Source organism: Staurois parvus, unplaced genomic scaffold (assembly GCF_062004578.1).
Source record: "Staurois parvus isolate SC_StPar_1 unplaced genomic scaffold, SC_StPar_1.0 ptg000339l, whole genome shotgun sequence".
NCBI lineage: Eukaryota > Metazoa > Chordata > Amphibia > Anura > Ranidae > Staurois > Staurois parvus.
This window is the reverse complement of record NW_028318135.1, coordinates 4,082,013-4,101,902: the sequence shown is the minus strand read 5'-3', so window position 1 is coordinate 4,101,902 and position 19,890 is coordinate 4,082,013. Positions and strand designations below refer to the sequence as shown.

Here is a 19,890-nt window from a genome sequence, read left to right as displayed (position 1 = left end):
ATGACCCAAAACACACAGCCAAGGCAACAAAGGAGTGGCTCAAGAAGAAGAACATTAAGGTCCTGGAGTGGCCTAGCCAGTCTCCAGACCTTAATCCGATTGAAAATCTGTGGAGGGAGCTGAAAGTTTGAGTTGCCAAACATCAGCCACCAAACCTTATAGACTTGGAGAGGCTCTGCCAAGAGGAGTGGGCCAAAATCCCTCCTGAGATGTGTGCAAACCTGGTGGCCAACTACAGGAAACGTCTGACCTCTGTGATTGCCAACTAGGGATTTGCCACCAAGTACTAGGTCATGTTTTGTGAAAGGGATCAAATACTTATTTCCCTCATGAACATGCAAATCGGTGCATAATTTGTTACACATGTATTTCTTTTGAATTTTTTGTTGCTATTCTGTCTCTGTTACAATACACCTACCATTCAATTTTTAGACTGATCATTTCTTTGTGAGTGGGCAAACATTCAAAATCAGCAGGAGATCAAATACTTATTTCCTTCACTGTATATTTCAACACTGGCAATGAAGAAGAATTTTTCTCCTCTATAAGCTTACGCACCCTTACTTGCCTATACTCATGTTTACGCAAGGTCTTTACGGAACATTTTTACTCAGCATCTTTCTGTCAACAAGTTCCTTAGTAAACCTCAGTAAAGTATGATGCCCATCTGCAAGGCAGCTAACGATCTGTAATTTGTTGATGGTATAACTACCTCTGCTTCTGGTAAAAGACAGATACCCTTGTTTGTAGACAAAATAAACCTCAGCATTGGTCCTTTGTAAAAATTCATAAAAGACCCTTATCTAGGCTAGACCAGGCCACATGCATCCAACACTTAAAAAAATATCTTGCAGGTGGGGGCCTGAAAAGTTTTTCCCGTGATCATACAAAAACCCTCCTCCCCACTCACCCCCCCTTCCCCCGACAGACTGGTTGTACTGCGTTTGATTGGGTGACTTCAGTACACCAAGCCTGCCCATAGATGGATCCTGTGGAACCAGTCAAATGTTAATTCGTCTATGGCTGGCATAACTCATTCACAAAGAATGAAAAGTAAAAGCACCCACATGGGGAAAAAATACCTTTTTTAAAGAAAAAAAAAATCCATTTATGTTTGTCCACATCAAACACAATACCCTACTGTCCAATGATATAGACACAATAAACTGCCACTACGTCTGTTGCAAATTACAGATTCCCAGCCAGCTGGTATATGCAAACAAACCAGCCAGAGATGCTGGTTTGGTGCTGAAAAAGAAGCTGTCCCTTCAAAACATGTTATCCATGTACTTCATGTATGGCTGAGCACTGACATCACCTCTGGCTGACACAGCTTCCTGTGATACAATTTCCAGCCCCCATGGGATTCTGACCACCACCATGTTGTTGGCTCTCGCTGCCTGCCTGGGTCCCTGTGTTAGTAGCCATCTGATTTTTGTATTGATTGGCCACGAAGAAGGGTATTTCACATCTTGCCAATGGAGCCCCACATTACACCAAGTATCTGTGAGTCAAGGCCATGTACAGTTGTGGTTGAATTTGGCCTTTTTATTCAGTGACTTTAACTTATTTGATTGAATAAACTGGAAATTACTTTTATTATGACATGGTTTTTCTGAAGATTCTTTTTGGGAATGATTATGAATTTATGGCAGGCATAATTCCCCTTCTCTTCACCTTTCTGCACTACGGTTACTGACATTGCTATTTACCGCAAGGCTCTATTGGCTAGGTCTGGTGAATTGGTATTTGGGCAACTATCAACTCCAGCAGGGGTGTTTTTTTTCCAGCACTAGACATTGTGCCATTGTTTGCTTGGAGTGACATTTTCTTTGCGGCTCTCAACAGGTTTAATGACCAGACCACAAGGGATATCGGTGACAGCCAGGTTGTGAGCTGAACAAGTCTTTCTTCTGGGCTCCACATATAATTCGGTACATGCTGCAGTCTTTGGTGACATAGCAGTGTAGAACATGTAAAGTCATAAGGACCTCCATAAAAAGTTTGAATAATCAGATACAAGGGTTATAACCCCCCCCTGTGGCCTTTTATTGCTAATTATGTTACATTTGTTATTAATCTGGCCCAGTACAAGTTTATGGTCAGGCACACATGTATTTTGTAAATGTGTATTTTAGCTGGTGACCTATGGTGCATTTTGGTGATTAATTCTTTACTTATCACAGTATGGTTTTAGAACATTGTTTAATAACACATTTTCTAAATATTCTAGTGTTCTTATTTTATTTTCATTTGTTACAATGGTCATATTAAAAAGGTGTCCTTATAACCATTTACATCAGCCCTTGCTCTAGATGTGTGTATATTATGTTGTCTCTACAAAAAAATAGTTTTGGTGCTGTCAAAGGAAGCCTATGCTCTATGGTTAAAGTTTTAGGTTATCCAGAGTGATACCTATAATATTAGTAACTATATGTGTGGCTAAAAGCATTTCAGGTTGCTGAAGGTTCTGAACTTGTGTTTACACGGATAGAATCATGGAATTTTTTTATTAAAAATGTATATTTATGGTGGGCATTGATTTTAAACTAATTAAATTACTTAAATAGAGAAGAAAACTTAGTCAAATTTGTCTTTTCCCAACTTGAGTCTTTCTAATAAAATTTGATGTAACTGTATACCGGTGCCTTTAATTTTTCCCATCTGCTTAACCTGGCTATTATTCCCCTGCCCTTTACCCAACACTTAATGAATATCACTATTCTTAATGCTTCAAGCTAATTTCAGTGCTCTCTATGGTTAATGAGATTAAATTATGGATACCATTTGAAGAGATTTATTTTCAATCTAATCAGGAACTTTTATCAACTTGAAAATCCATGCTGAGGCAATATGACCAAATTAATTTGACAGTGTCAAATTATTTGAACCTTTATAATAATTGCAAAATAGAAAATGACCATCTTGATAAATCAAAGTTATAACCACATATTGGAATGTGAAAACACGGATGGTTTTGTGAAGGAAGAGTATTCTATTTTTATTTGGGCATATTAAACCCTATTTAACATTATTTTATTGAGATATATTGAGGAAAATGGTGTACATCAGGGGTTTTGACCTAGACAGACTGGAAAAATGAAAATCAGTCTACTTTTGTGTATGTAATCAATTTCATATAGTTTTTACCATTCAGAATCATGTATTTGCACATTACTCAAATGGTTTTCACTCAACAACAATCATTTTCAGTTAAAGTGGTTCTAAAGGTTGAAGGTTTTTTTACCTTTGTGCATTCTATGCATGAAAGTAAAAAACTTTCAGTGTGCCGCTTCGCCCTCAGCCACCCCAATACTTGCCTAAGCCTGATCTCAATGTAGCGATGTGCATGGGAGCAGTGGCTCTTCCAGCTCTCTCCCACGTCATTGGCTCAGATGCAGCAGAGAAAGACATTTTGTTCCTGCTGCAGTCAATCACAGCCAGTGAGGATGGATCAGGTAGCTGCCCCGCACTGCTCTGTGTGTCTTATGGATACACAGAGGTAGCTTGGGGGAGAGCATTCATGCCAACAAGTTTTATTGTCCATTTTCATACGTATTAAAGGATACATTCATCTTAAGAATGTGTTACACTTATATGTATGGTGTAACATATAACATGTTCTAGCTTTTCCTGTTCACCCCCTGAGAACCCCCCTCCCCCCCATGACATCAGGTGGGTGTTCCTCTCCCCCACAGCCAAAATTGCATTTAAAATTATTGTGGCTGTTAGAGGCTTAAGCCACCTCATTCATTCACAGAGATCCCTGAATGAATAAACTGCAAGTCCCATCTGCCACCGCACCAGGTGGACTTGTAGTTCTCAATGGATTACAAGTACAATGATCAGTGCAATCATAATCAACTGCCACTTCTTGCGGTTTTCTAACTGAAAGCCACTGTGGAGGCAGAAAACTGGTGGATTTGCAAAAATTTGTGAAAAATAATAATAAATGCACATATTGTTTCCTGCAAAAATGTGTACATTTTAATATTTTTTCCCTAAAGGTGAACTTTAGCCTTTAAGAATAAAATATCTTTATTTCATGACTGTCGCTCTCATGGATCTTTGGGATGATGTACAATTTTTATTGATATTGGGTCAGAGATTTAATTCTGTATTTAAATAGGGAAACTATACTTTTGGAATGATACTTTTGGAACACCCAGTAGGTGTGCTTCAACTTGAGAAGTCTTTTTTTGGTATTGGCAGACCATATAAGAAAGCTTTTTTTTTTTTTTTTTTTTAAGCCATAAAGTTAACTGATTTAGTTACAGTACTTCAAATTTCATCTTATTTTAGGTGGTATTAGGGTAACCTTGTAACTGGCTTAGTAGAGGGTTAGGGGTGAGATAAATATGCTGCATAAATATCAATTTCTGTGCAGTCAATCTACTAATTGAAAAAATAATCTGTCATAAAAGAAACACGTGCTGCTGCCACTGATGCCCTTTTTAAAATGCTGTCTGTCTCTCTCATCCTGATCCTTTGTCCTCTTATTCTTAATCCAGGCCAGTACTCGGAAGGTTATGGGGCCAGAGAATTCTAATAAGCTCCAAGAAACTAGCATTTTTCAAAGGAGCATCAGCAGCTTATGTATATCACTCCTTGCATTATGTCGTATTCTATTGTTAACATTTTTTAAAACCTAAATATATCAATAAAGTGTAGGAGAAAGTTAGATTTTAGCTGTCAGAGCTTTGGACAAATGTACGAAGATTTGTGGTTTGTACATCTCGCACATTGTGAGTTATCAGTTTTTGCACAGAATGCTCATTTGCCCACAATTGCATATAGTATCAAACTTTCCAGAGTTTGATGAAGTACTAATAACGGTGTTAAGACAGGTCAGGCATCTTATACAAGTTAATGTAGCCCAACACCACTCAGATCATCCTAGACAATACCCACATCTCCCAACTGTTATTCTAGGCCTGCAATGTTTCTTAATTTTATTCAAGTGTGTAACCCTTTATTAACGTTGGTGCTTATCAAACACCCCCTGGTGTATAACAGTGTTTATTTTAAGCTTTGATATGATGTATTGTACCCCAGGTGTGTGTGTGATGTGCGTGTAATAAATATATATATATATATATATATATATATATATATATATATATATATATATATATATATATATATATATATGCGAAGCAGGAGGATGACTGCGGAAACCGGCTGTGACGCGGGAGCCATGGCCTCGTTCTCTGTAAATATATGCTTTTCTTTATTTTACTGAGTATAAGTGCAATACTTTTTAATAAAGGGGATTTTAAATGTATTACAGTATGAGGGTATCCAGTGTTGTGTGAGCTTACTTGCAGAGAGAACCCCACTAATTTTAAAAGCCATAAACCTAGAAATTTTGAAATCTGTGTGCACCATCAGGTATATAAGCAGGAGGAGTTAAGGAGCTGCATTGGAGTGGAGTTTATTGAAATATTTATTGAAAAATTTTTTTTTTTACACTGTACCTTTTTTCTTTTTATTGAACTTTATTGCTATTGCAAAGGATGAGCAACATCCTCTAGGTATAGGATGGGCTGTGACAGGTCCTGTTTAGACAGAGATATGGAGTCTACCCCATAAATCTCCTCTGCCCTTTTAAAGCATCTGATCAAGCCAAGGTCAGTTTTAATCAGATGTTTTACAAGGCAGTAATGGCTTGTAAAAAAACATACTGTAAGTGACAAAATCCTTGTTTCCAGTTTTTGACATTCGAGGGAGGAAGAAAAACTGAAGTTTCTTCCACTATTCCTAGTGCATCTGATGTGACCGGTTTCATTGGTACTGGGCTCCCCGGTGGGATGGAAAAGCTTGGTAAAGGTGTGGGAGAGTGAGGGAGCATTTTCTGCTGCCTGTAAAAGTGATTTGTCGGCTGTATAGCCACTTTTACATGAAAGCCTATTGCCTGCTTTAAAAAATGATACCATGATCATGGCTTCAGACATTATAGTATTACAACTCCTTTTCAACAATGCACAGTGGATATAAAAAGTCTACACACCCCTGTTAAAATATCAGGTTTCTGTGAGACAAAGATAAATAATTTCAGAACTTTTTTCCACCTTTTTAATGTGACCTATAAACTGTAAAACTCAATTTAAAAACAAAGATTTCAGTGGGGGGGTGGAGTAAACATAAAAAACTAAAATAATGTGGCTGCATAAGTGTGCACACCCTCTTATAACTGGAGATGTAGCTGTGTTCAGAATTAAGCAATCACATTCAAAACATGTTAATTAGGAGTCAGTACACACTTGCCATCATTTAAAGTGCCTCTGATTAGCTCCAAATAAAGTTCAGCTGCTCTAGTAGGTCTTACCTGACATTTTCTTTCTTGCATCCTACAGTAAAAGCCAACAATCTCCCATATTCTTCATATGTCTGGGCTATGGGGTAAAATTTAAAAGACGGAAGCCTTTTCCTATGAAAAAGAAACATCCAAGTCCGGCTTAATTTTGCAAAAACACATCTGAAGTCTCCCAAAAAGCATGTGGGAAAATGTTATGATCTAATGGAACCAAGATTGAACTTTTTGGCCATAATTCCAAAAGATATCGTTTGGTGCAAAAACAACACTGCACATCACCAAAAGAACACCATACCCACAGTGAAGCATGGTGGTGGCAGCATTATGCTTTGGGGCTGTTTTTCTTCACTGGAACTGGGGCCTTGGTCAAGGTAGAAGGCATTATGAACAGTTCCAAATACCTGTCAATATTGGCACAAAACCTTCAGGCTTCTGCTAGAAAGCAGATCATGAAGAGGAAATTCATCTTTCAGCATGACAACGACCCAAAGCATGTATCCAAATCAACAAAGGAATGGCTTCACCAGAAGATTAGATTAGAAGTTCTGGAATGGCCCAGCCATAGCCCAGAGCTGAACCTGATTATGAAATCTGTGGGGTGATCTGAAGAGGGCTGTGCACAGGTGATGCCCGTGCAATCTGACCAATATGGAGTGTTTTTGCAAGGAAGAGTGAGCAAATATTGCCAAGTCAAGATGTGCCATGCTGATACTCATACCCAAAAAGTCTGAGTGCTGTAATAAAATCAAAAGGTACTGTCAGGGATCCTACCACGGTAGCCTCTAGCACTCCACAGACCGGACTCCCCCAAGGCGCAGAATCTAAGCTCCGACCTGCTTGTTGACCAGGGCCCCTGATGGTGTGGATGGACTTGGAGTAAGCCGAGACCAGGTCGCGGCCCCTGGGTTCACCCAGCTGTGGTAGAAGCACCGTTGGAGGTGTATAGCAGGTGAGAGTCTGATGTGAGGAGGTAACAAGCAGCGTCGGGCAGGCCGGGTCGGTAACAGTGGTGGCGGTGTAGTACAAAATCAGCAGGCAGAGAGATAAACAGGTCACAAGTCAGGTTCGTTAACAGGAGATCAGAACGTGCAGGGTTAAGCAGGAGAATGGTCAGACAAGCCAAAGATCAGAGCAGGAGACAGACAGCAAATCAGGGTCAGGCAGGGTCGGCAACAAAGCAATCTACTAATTAGGAACATCAGGAAACAGGTAAGACCTTACAGCAATTCACTGCAGTCTAATCCTGTTCTAAATAGGGCGCCCTGCCAGGCTTGCGATCGCCACTGCAGTCGCGGGTGCCCTGGTCCCAGTGCTCGCACGCTAGTGCGGCCAGGCACACCGCGCATGCGCAGACCCGCACGTGATTGTGGCAACCACTGGGGTCCCTGACGGGTACTTCAACAAAGTATTCGTTTTTAAGGGTGTGCACACTAATGTAACCATATTATTTTAGTTTTTTATTTTTACTTCCCTTCACCTAAAAGATTGAACTTTTGTTGTTCAACTGAGTTGTACAGTTTATAGGTTACATTAAAGGTGGAAAAAATATTTCTTTGTCTCCTTTTTTTTTTTTTTTTTTTTTTTTTCACATCACAGAAACCTGACATTTTAACAGGGGTGTGTAGACTTTTTATATCCAATGTGTGTATATATACATACAGGGATAGGAAGTGATTAAAGCCCAAAGGAATACCAAAACTTCTGGAAGTGTCGATCTCCTGCAGCTATTACTGGTTCCTTTCTTTGACCTCACATTAAGGATTAAGTTGTGACTTGGGGTCAGGGGATAGTTTCCGTGGACCCAGGAGATCCACATTCCCAGGCATGTCAGTTTTTCAGCAGACTTCAGTGGAAGTCATAAGAATTAATGCATGGAGGGGTGTTAAGCGATAAAGGCACCATGAAAAATAGTATCTACGGTCTTATTTTACAGGTGAATTTCCCTTTTAAATTATTTTTTTATTACATATAACTTCAAATTAAAAATATTTACTCTCTAACCATAGCGACTTCAGTGCAGTTTATGTCCAAGACAGAGATGTGTAAAAAGAGGCATTATAGGAACGAGTGAAATTGTTACTAGTAGTCACTGGACCTCATTGCCCCTCCATGGGCTGCTGTACTTTCTAGTTCAATATAATGTTATGTCATGCATGTGTGTCTTCCATGTAGTAAAAGAACCAAAGCAGAACAGGGATACTTCTAAGATTTAAAGGATTACACAGCAAACATTATGCAGAGCAAGGCAATTGGGGTTGTACAGATTGAGCTACAATTAAGGTTTTTTTAAACAGTTGCAAAACCCTGCTGCTTTGTTGAATGAGCCTTTTATTAGTTTGCTAGGCAAACTCTGCTTCTGTATGTTCATTTTCAACACAGCAGGGGCAGTTTGATGAAATTTAGCAATGTTGTCTTTCTGTCATGTGCAATATTACCAAATAATGTTACTGTTTTTATACAGTAAATTATCTTTCTTTCAATGACCTGCACAAATGGCATGACATTTTTTGACATCTACGAAATGTAATTTGCTTTCATTCTACAGAGTTGCTTAGCAGTGAACAATGGGTAATATTCTTTGAAGGGAAAGACGTAATTAGAATGACCTCTGCGAACAGACTGATATCACCTTTTGTTCAAGTTTTACCATATGCTTTGTGTTTACCTGTGTTATCATATTTCATAAAAGAAACAGTATTATGCCACTTCCGGACTTGAATTAAGCTTTCTGCATCCATATCTCTCTGATCTATCTCTGGGAGCACTAACATCTTTTACAAATCGTTTTTCTCTTTTATCTTCTCAAATTACCTTTGTCTGAAAAACTTTGCTTACAAGCTGTCTTCTTTTGCATTCACTCATTCATCATGGTAAAACGTGCTGGCATTGCAGTCTCCTGTTGATGTGTTAGTCTTGAAAACCTGAGGGTCAGTTTGATGAAATCCCTGCTCAGTGTGGTGTAGTTTACAAAACAGCCTCTCTGCAGTATATTGTTAGCTCGCCTTGACTTGTGAATAGGGAATATAATGTTTGTGGTAGTCTAAGAGTACAGTAGACAGTCATTTTACTTCATTATATTTTTCTGTAATCTTTTCCAAGTGTCTTGCTTGTTGCCTCAAGGCACCATACACATCCAAACATGGGGAAAGGCTACACAGACCAGGCCTAGCACTGCTAAATTTTAGAATGTACATTTCCATCATCTTATTGGCTTTTCTTTTAGCAAATCTGCTTTGAGATTTGAAACAGATTTTCATCACACATTGAATAGTTTAACTGCTTGCTGTCCAGCCACTGTAGAAAAACGGCCACAAGGTGGCACCGCTAGGCAAAATCACGTTTTAAAAAGTAATTTTTCAAAACCGGTAGGGGGCGCGCGCCCGCCCTACCCGCCCCGCCGATCGCGGTAGCGGGTGTTAATCACCGGGTCCCAGCCGGTCATTACTCGCCAGTCTCGGCGATTACCGGCAAACGGTAACACAGAGCACAGCTGCATTGTTTACAATACAGCTCTGCTCCCTGTCAGCTCCTAACAAACTGATCCTGAGAGAGGAGTTTATCTCTGGGGATCAGCTTGTTCCTGTAAAGCACACGCCCCCGCCCACTAGTAAAACACTCCCCTCACAGTTAACCCTTTCATTGCTTAAAAAAGTTAACCCCTTCCTCCCCAGTGCCGTTAGTACATTGTCAGTGTTTTTTTTTGCACTGACCACTGTATTGGTGCCACTGGGGATGTCAGTGACCCCAAGTCAGTTCCACCCCAGTGTCAAAATGTCCGCCACAGTCCCTCCATAAGTCGCTGATCACTGTCATAAATCGCTGACCCAACAAGGACCAGCAATGTACTGGTACATCACTGGACTTTGGTTATACCAGGATGATGCCTACAGCTGCAGGCATCATCCTGGTATCGTTGTTTTCAGCCGGCGATCGGCTTTCATATAAAAGCAATCCTAGTGGCTAATTAGCTGCAGGATTGCTTTTACAAGCAGCGGGATATGATTACCCCCCCCTCCCCCACTGTCTTCCACGGCCTTCTCGGGCAGTCCCGTGCCATCAGGGGAACCTGAGAATGCAGCCGGTGTTTCTGCCAGCTGACCATAGTGCTGATTGGAGACCAGAGTTGTGCCAATCATCTCTATAGTCTAAGAATTCGGAAGCTACGAGCATTTCATCACTTCAGTTTTGCAGGATATAAACAGCGCCATTTGTAAATTGGGAAAGAATTTGATCACACCGATTTTGGTTTGATTAGATAATGTAAGGGCAGAGGAGATATCTAGAGTCTGATAGACCCCAGATTTCTCAAAAAAGAATATATGACAATGCCCATTGAAGTTATAGGGGATATTTGCATTCCCTGTGATAGCATTAAAAGTGATAAAAAAAATGAAAGTTACAGTGTAAAAATTAAAAAAAAATCAAAATAACTTAAAAAAAAATAAAAAAATGAGCCCCTCCCATGCACGCACACCTGTTGTCCCTGTGCTGGTATGTAAACAGCGATTGCACCATACATGTGAGGTATCGCCGTGAACATCAGATCAAGGGCAGTAATTCTAACACTAGACCTCCTTTGTAAATCTAAAATGGTAGCTTTTAAAGTGTTGCCTATGGATATTAAAAATGTATGCAGTTTGTCGCCATTGCACGGGGCATGCACAGTTTTAAAGCATGTCATGTTTGGTATCTATTTACTCGGCATACCATCGTCTTTTATGCCTTACCAAATAAATGGCCAATATATTGTGTTTTTGTGCATTAAAAGTAAAAAAAGTGTGTTTTTTTAACAAATTGCATTTGAAAAATCGCTGCACGAGTACTATGTGCCAAAAAAATTATAGTACCCACCATTTTATTCACTAGGGTGTCTGCTTTGAAAACTATATAATGTTTGGGGGTGTAAATAATTTCCTAGCAAAAAATACAGATTTTTTTTCATGTGAACAAAGTGTCAGAAAAGGCTTAATCTTCAGGTGGTTAGAGTGAGTGATGTGTGGCATAAACTTCTAATGCTGGGCATAAACCACCCCCACTCCCCAAAATGACCCCTTTTTGGAAAGTAGACACTCCAAACTATTTGCTGAGAGGCATGTTGAATCATTAGAAGAATTTATTTTTTTACCACAAGTTTTTGGAAAATTACTTTTTTTTTTTTTTACACAAAATTGTCACTTAAATGAGTTACTGCTCACACATGCCATGGGTATATGTGGAATTACTCCCCAAAATACATTCTGCTACTTCTCCCGAGTATGGGGGTACCACGTGAGAGACGTTTTAGCAGTCTAGCCAAGCACAGGACCCCAAAATCAATAAGCACCTTCAGGCTTTTAAAGGACTTTATTTCCTCATTACACTTCCAGACTACCTATCACAGTTTTGGAGGCCCTGAAATGCCTGGTATGGTATTGGTAAGTATTTTGCAGAACTCGTTTGTTGCCACATGTGTTTGGAAAATGAAGAAAAAAAACAAAAACATTTTTCTACTTTTTTATATTTCAAAACCTTGTGAGAAAAAATTAGATCTGCAAAATACTCATGCTTCTTTTTAAATTCCTTGTGGTGTCTACTTTCCAGAAAGGGGTCATTTGGGGGGGGGGGGGGGTGGGGTTGGTGCTATCCTGGCATGTCAGGGCCTTCAAAACTGTGATAGGTATTGAGGAAGTGAAATGAGGAAGTTACGCACCTTCGGCTTTCAAAGTGGTCATTAGATTTCAGGCTCCTGTATGTGGCTAGGCTCCCAAAAAGTCTCACATGTGGTATCCCCATACTCGGTAGAAGCAGAATGTACGTTGGGGTGTAATTCCACATATGCCCATGGCTTGTGCGAGAAATAAATCCATTTAAATGACAACTTTGTGTAAAAAAAAAAAAAAAAAGTTTGTCATTTTTTAGAAACTTGTCGAAAAAAGATAAATATTACATGGACTCAATATGCCTCTCAGTAGATAGCTTAGGGTGTATACTTTCCACAAAGGGGTCATTTGAGGGTGTTTGTACTATCCTGGTATTTTAGCACCTCAAGAAATGTGATGGGCAGTCAGAAAGTAAAAGCTGTGTAAATTACATTATCTATGCCATAGTTTGTAGACGCTATAACTTTCACACAAAGCAATAAATATACACTTACTGTGGGTTTTTTTTTGTTTTATTTTTGTTTTTTTTTTACCAAAAACATGTAGCAGAATACATTTTGGCCTAAATTTATGACAATTTTTATTTTTTTTACATATTTTTTATGACCGAAATGAGAATTTTTTTTTTTTCATTTTTCTTCAAACATTTTTTTGTTTATAGCGCCAAAAAGAAAGTGCACAGGTGATCAAATACCACCAAAAGAAAGCTCTATTTGTGTGAAAAAATGCATAAATTTCATTTATGTACCGTACTGCATGACCATGCAATTGTCCGTTAAACTAGCGCAGCGCTGTCTAGCAAAAAAATGGCATAAATTACAGTATCTATACCATAGTTTGTAGATACTATAACTTTCACACAAAGCCGAGTAGCAAAAAGAGGCTTGGTCATTAAGAGGGGTAAATCCACAGGAGTGCTAGTGGTTAAAGTGCCCCTGCCCCTGCAGGAACACTTGCAAACTAAGAAACCCCCTACAAAAAAAAAAAAGTCTACATACATTTTTAGTGGCCTGTGCCGTGAATGTGTTGAATGCCAGATTTTGCCTGCCATGGCTTTTCACACTTGCTGTGGTTTCTCCCACAATCTCCTACATGAAATATATAGACCCTCACCATGCCAAATCTAAAAACTAGTACAAATAGCTTAGGAACATATGTTCCTCAGAAAAAAAGGCAAATTTTATCGGCAGGACATGAGGCAACTTTACAAAGTCACAAATTTTTTATTTCCACATGATTAAAAATAAAAAGATAATAAAATCAATACACCACCATCTTAATGAATACATATGAGATAGTAAAACAGCCAACCTTGAGATTGAGTACTGGAATTAGACATACATATGTCATATACCAAACATAACTTCATAGTATCAGTTGTTGATTGTAAGCATGACTAGATTTCTCTGGATAGTGCCACCAGCATCTCCATTCACACATTTTCTCACTTCCTCAGGACAGGTTGGGTAGGTGTTGCCATAAACTGTAAAGTACAGCACAAGTGTAAGGTATCTGTAGATCTCTGAAAAACTTCCAGTTGTGGTTATATATTTATTTATTACAGGTACTTGTATAGCATCGTCAATTTATGCAGTGCTTTACATATTGTACATGCACGTCAGTCCCTAACCCTCAAGGAGCATACAATCTTGGATATTAATGCCATTCTAATTCTTATAGAGGTAGAAAACATGAACTCTCAGAATTTTCTAATGTACATGTGCCTTTAAAGTCCAACTCCAGGATATAAAAAAAACCCCATGTACTGTATCCCCCCTTCCTTCCATAACTGCAATGGTTAAATGTTTATTAGCTCTTCAGAGAGAGAGAGGCTACTTACCTTGTGCCTCCCCTTTGGCAGGTTTCGGTGATCCCCCTCTTCTCTCCTCCGGTATTAGACCTGCATTGAATGTGAAGTTAAGCATGTGACCATGGCCAGAAGCACCTTAGAGAAGAGGCTACAGTGCACCAGAGTGAGCAATGAGGTAAGTATTACATCTTATTCCTCTACCCCTAGGCACAAATGAGTAACCCTTGTAGTGTGAGGATGGGAGGGGGGTGGGAGTCACTGCAGGGGTACTATTTTCTGGTGCCTGAAGTTTTGCTTTGGTGGATATTTTTGTTTCTTATAGTACTATCTTGGATAGGATCTTTGTTTCCTGGTTTAACACTAAAATTGGTTGCATTAGTTTTTATAAAGGTTTGGTTTTTGATCTCTCTCCCCCCCTCTCTCCCCCCTCTCTCCCCCTCTCTATCCCCCCCTTTCTCCCCCTCTCTATCCCCCCCTTTCTCCCCTCCCCAACCCCTCCTCTCCCCCCTCTCTCTCTCCCCCTTTCCCTCTCCCCCTCTCCCTATCCCCCTCTCTCTCTCCCCCCCATCTCTCTCCCTCTCTCTCCCCCCCCTCTCTCTCCCCCCCCCCTCTCTCTCCCCCCCCTCTCTCTCCCCCCTCTCTCTCTCCCCCCTCTCTCTCTCCCCCCTCTCTCTCTCCCCCCTCTCTCCCTCCCTCTCTCTCCCCCTTCTCTCCCACCTCTCTCTCCTCCCTTTCTCCCCCCCCTTTCTCCCCCCCTTTCTCCCCCCCCTTTCTCTCCCCCCTCTCTCCCCCCCTCTCTCTCCCACCTCTCTCTCCCCCACCCCTCTCTCCCTCTCCCCCTCTCTCCCTCCCTCTCTCTCCCCCCTTCTCTCCCACCTCTCTCTCCTCCCTTTCTCCCCCCCTTTCCCCCCCTTTCTCTCCCCCCTCTCTCTCCCCTCTCTCTCCCCCCTCTCTCCCTCTCTCCCCTCTCTCTCTTCCTCTCCCCCTCTCTCTCTTCCTCTCCCCCTCTCTCTCTTCCTCTCCCCTCTCGCTCTTCCTCTCCCCCTCTCGCTCTTCCTCTCCCCCTCTCGCTCTTCCTCTCCCCCTCTCGCTCTTCCTCCCCCCCCTCTCGCTCTTCCTCCCCCCCCTCTCTCTCTTCCTCCCCCCCCTCTCGCTCTTCCTCCCCCCCCTCTCTCTCTTCCTCCCCCCCCTCTCTCTCTTCCTCCCCCCCTCTCTCTTCCTCCCCCCCTCTCTTCCCCCCACTGCCCCCCCCTCTCTCCTTCTCTCTCTCTCCCCCCCTCTCCCTCTCTCTCTCCCCCCTCTCCCTCTCCTTTTGTTTTTTTGTTTGTTTTTTTACATTTTTGGAATAATATAACAACGAATTAACTGCACATAAAATCTATGCCCATGCTTAGTATAGCAATTAAAGGAGATCTATAGTCACGGCATTCACTTTTTCATTTTATCACATCAGCATTGTAATAGCAATACAAGTGAGTTATTTTTGACAACTCTTTATAAGCTTATTTGAAACATTTTTCATGTTGTGACTGCTGCCTGTCTCCTGGCATCTCTTTCACAAGTTCCTGGATTCCCTAAGGACTTCATATCCCATGAAACCTCTCTGATTGCAAGCAGTAATGATATGTGATCCCAGAGCTTCCTCCTGTCAGTAGTGGGCACAGGCAGTGCATATTCACAGGTCATAGTGGATGTGTCAGAAAATTCAAGGAACTAAATGTGTAGGTTTCTTCACAAAGCAAGTTTTCAAACTTCAAGATTGTTCAGATTATTAGGCGTTAATACCTGCAGAAAACAAGTTGTAAAATGCTGTTCAAATCCCAACAGACCATTTAAATTGGTCATATCACCAGTTAAGTTTCAAATGGTTTATGAACTATATTACATAAATGAATGCGTCCTAATTTTAGAAGTCATAAATTTAAATAAACAATACTCAAAAGTTGGAATATTTTGGATTGGTTATACATTTTCTCTTTTCCATCTTATCATAAGAAAATGGGACTGAAAGGTGAGATTTATAATATATCAATGCTGGAAAATTCCCAGTTGCCATGGTGACTGAAAAAAACTTCTCTGGTGACAAGACCAGTAAGAGCTATTGTTGATGGGGAGGCAAGCACTGAAATTCCAGGGCTATTGTTGGGTAAGGCCAGCACGGCATGAGAATGTAGTAGCTAATGTGATTGCAATGACAGCCAGTTTTGGCTGAGACACACTGAACTAAGAAGCCCTGCTAGTGTGTGAGAGAGGAAAGCTTAGCTCAGTCCACCTACCTAGGGCAACACTGGCTGTCAGTACATTTACATTAGCTACTGCTTTCTCATGCAGTGTTGGCTTTATCTAAGAATAGCCCCAGCATTTCCAAGCTTGCTTACCACCTTGTAATAACTAAATAGGCATGTTGGGGAAAACACCATAAAAATCAATTAACCTTAGACATACATTACCGCATTGAACCAAGAGATTAACTTTTTTTGCTTTACTTTCCAACTATGAGCTTCTGTTTCTACACTAGGGTTTTTAACATAGAGTTGTGTATCTGTAGGTTCATTGCTAAATCCTAAATCCTTGCTACACACTGATTTTCTGTGAATACTGTATGCAATTAAATGTCCCTTTTTTAAAAAACATTTCTAGGAAATGGGAGATTAGTAGCTATGTTTGCTAAAATGTTGCAAGTGTTTTTAAGTAAGAACGTTCCTTAAATATACCCTAATATTCTGTGTAGACTACTCGAGACCGAATTTAAATACCATCTAACATGATCAGTAGGTGGGCTGTAGAATTGTACATTCTGTATAATTTCCCATCTTTCTCTCCTTTCTTGAATTACAGATAACATTTAAACATCCATGGTAGTTTTGAATCTAATTGGAGAAACATTTTACTGCTGGAATTTTGTACATCTGGCTTACTGTGCCCAGCTGTATGCAGTTTGTAGTAAATGGCTTTATGAATCTGATGTTGGCCTCAGGTGCAAAATAAGACATTTTTTTAATGCTCCACCCTCTCTTCTAAAATGAGTAATCTGCCACTTATTTTTGGATTTGTGATCAGAATGAAACATTCAGATAAGTTTTAGGTAAGGCTGATTATTGGAAAAACTGTTAAATACACAGATGTAATACACATAGGAAAGATGCTTTACCTGATAAAGGATTTGTATTGAGGTTTGTTCAGTCCTGAGATTATATTATTATTATTATTATTTAAAATAGCGTCAACAGTTTACTCAGTGCTTTACAATATAAAGAAAGACAATACAGACAATACAGAGGGCCCTGCTCCTTGGAGCATACAATCTAAGAGGTAGGAGCTGGTGGTACAAAAGGTAACTGTGGGGGATGAACTAAAAGGAGAAATAGAAGATTTGGTTATTAGCTGAAGGCAGGATAGGCTTCCCTGAAGAGAGGTTTTCAGAGATTGTCTAAAAGTGGGCAGAGTAAGCATAGTCGGATAGATTGGATTAGAGCGTTCCAGAGAATGGGGGAGACTCTGGAGAAGTCCTGGAGATTAGCATGGGAGGAGGAGGCAAGGGAGCTAGAGAGCAGGAGGTCATGGGAGGAGTGGAGTGGATGGTTTGGGTGATATTTGGAGACAAGATTGGTGATGTAATTTGGGGCAGAGTTATAAAGGGCTTTATATGTTGTTAATGTTTTGAATTTTATTAGTTGGGCAGTGGGAAGCCAGTAGAAGGATTAGCAGAGAGGGATAGCAGATATGGAACAGTTGGTAAGGTGGATGAGTCTGGCAGTAGCATTCATGATAGACTGAAGAGGGGATAGTCTGTGATTAGGCAAGCCAATGAAGAGGGAGTTACAATAGTGAAGGTGAGAGATAACAAGGCAGTGAATAAGTTGCTTAGTGGTTTCAGTGGTTAAAAATGGGCGTATCTTGGAGATGTTGCAGAGGTGAAGTCTACAAGATTTGGAGAGTGATTGGATTTGGGGCTGAAAGGACAGATGGGAGTCCAGGATTACACCTAGTACCCTGGCAAGAGGGGAGGGACTGATGGTTGTATTATTGATCTTGATGAAGTCAGGGGAGGGGGCACGGGCTGGAGGGAATAGTATGAGCTCCATTTTAGAAAGATTTAGTTTGAGGAAGTGGAGTGACATCCATGCTGATATGTCACTTAGTAGGTTAGTAATGTGAGGGGAGACTGAAAGGGTGAGGTAGAAAGATAGATTTGTGTGTCATCAGTATAGAGATGGTACTTAAAGCCATGGGAGTTTATCAAGTGACCAAGGGAGGAGATGTAGATGGAGAAAAGAAGGGACCAAGGACAGAACCTTGAGCAATCCCTGCAAAAAGAGGAAGTAGAGAGGAGGAGACAGAGTTATAGGTAACGCTGAATGAGCACTACAATAGATAGGAGGAGAACCAGGAGAGAGCAGAGTCTTGAAGGCCAAGAGAGTGGAGTTTTTTTTTTTTGAGGAGGGGATGGTCCACATTATCAAAAGCCGCAAAGCGGTAGTAAGAGTATGGATTAGAGGCCATTGGTTTCAGCAGTTAGTGAATCATTAGTGAGTTTTAGTAGGGCAGTTTCAGTGGAGTGTAGCCAGACTGTAAAGGGTCTAAAAGGTTGTTATCAGTGAGGTAGGAGGTTAGGCGATTGTAGACTAAGCTTTCTAAGAGTTTAGAGGTAAACGGAAGCAGGGAGATGGATCTTAAGTTGTTCAGACTTGTGGGGTCCAGTGAGGGCTTTTTATGTATAGGAGTGATCTGTGCATGCTTTAGAGGGGAGGGAAAGGAGCCAGTAGAGAGGGAGAGATTGAAGGTGTGAGTGAGGGAGCAATAGGATAGGATTTGGTTTTACGCCACAATCTCTCCAGTGCACAACTATGTCTCTCAAGATTTCTGGTGTCGTCAGTCTGCCAAGGATGTATTGGTCAGGGCCTGATACTTCATGTAGTTAGAGTAGCAAGTGAGTCTAGTATGGATGAAAGCGAACTGTTGTAGACAGAAGTGGCATGGCCAAGTCAGGGCAGGACATGGGAGATATTCTGTTATAGACGCAGTCAGTTGCAGAGTGGAAAAGAGAAGGGTTAAAGTTTTGATGGTTTATGCAGGTAATTGTTTGCTGCATGGAGTGATAGTTGTTTAAAGATGAGGACTCTGTGAAGGTGATGAGATTGTGATCAGAGAGAGGAAAGGAGGTGTTTGTAAGGTTGTCGGGAGTGCAAAGATGGGAGAAAACAAGGTCTAATGTATTCCAGTCAGTGTGAGGACTGTGTTCATTGTGTTAAGGCAAAACATGAGGTTAGGTAGAAGAGTTGGGGATGTTAAAATCTCCAAGAATGATAATTGCTATTTCAGAGGAGAGAAAGTAGGGTAGCCAGGCAGAGAAGTCATTAAGAGAGCGCAAAACCGATCCAGGAGGATGATAGATCACTGCAATCCTCAGAGAAATGGGAGAAAACATCCGAATACAGGGAGTCTCAAAAAAGGATGGGGGGGGTAGGGAGGGCTTGAAAAGTGCCCAATGGGGATAGAAGCAAACCAACTCCACCTCCTTTCTGACCAATGGGTTTGGTTGAGTCCAGTGGAGGCCTCCATAGGAAAGTGCTGCAGGAGAAGCAGAATCTGCTGCTTGAAGCCAGGTTTCTGCAATTGCTAGTAGGTTAAGGGAGTAGGAGACAAAAAGGTCATGGACAGAGGATGGGACGCTGTGTTTTTTTTTTTATTTGCCTGTTTTGTTCCATTTCAAAACACTTCTTCCCACCCCATCCTGTAACACCCTCTCTCCCGTCTAATGGACCCACACATGTTGATGTGAGACAAAGAAAGAATGGACACTGCTAAAGCATCTCTCACCTTCTAAAAAGACGTCTTCTCTTTGTATTCCTCCACTGTGCAATGTAGGTGGGTATGTTGCATATACGCACAAACTCCTCTCTGCACATTTCATCACAGGGACTTTGTCAAAGGTTAGGGACTAAGATTGGATCAACAGGCATATGAGAAAACTGCTCTTCAGGATTGGGCAGTGTATAGTGGCAATAGAGGATTTTATTAGTGATTTTGGGAGTGCTAATCTAGCACCCACAAATGTGAGTTGATTTTTAATCTATTAAATGGCTTTAAATGATATAGTATCCTGGGTACCTTTTTTTTGTTTT

General features: G+C 40.8%; 1 protein-coding gene across 2 annotated transcripts in view; it reads left to right on the top strand.

Moving 5' to 3' along the window:
* TOX3 (TOX high mobility group box family member 3) overlaps window positions 1–19,890 on the top strand; it is a 197,343-nt gene that overhangs the window by 44,846 nt on the left and 132,607 nt on the right. The window contains exon 2 of one of the 2 annotated variants that reach the window (XM_089684210.1): window positions 13,817–13,940. The exons of the other annotated variant lie outside the window; for it this stretch is intronic. Coding sequence (XP_089540336.1) covers window positions 13,887–13,940 — 54 coding nt within the window. The 5' untranslated portion in view covers window positions 13,817–13,886. The remainder of the gene's footprint in view (window positions 1–13,816; window positions 13,941–19,890) is intronic. 2 annotated transcript variants of the gene reach the window in all.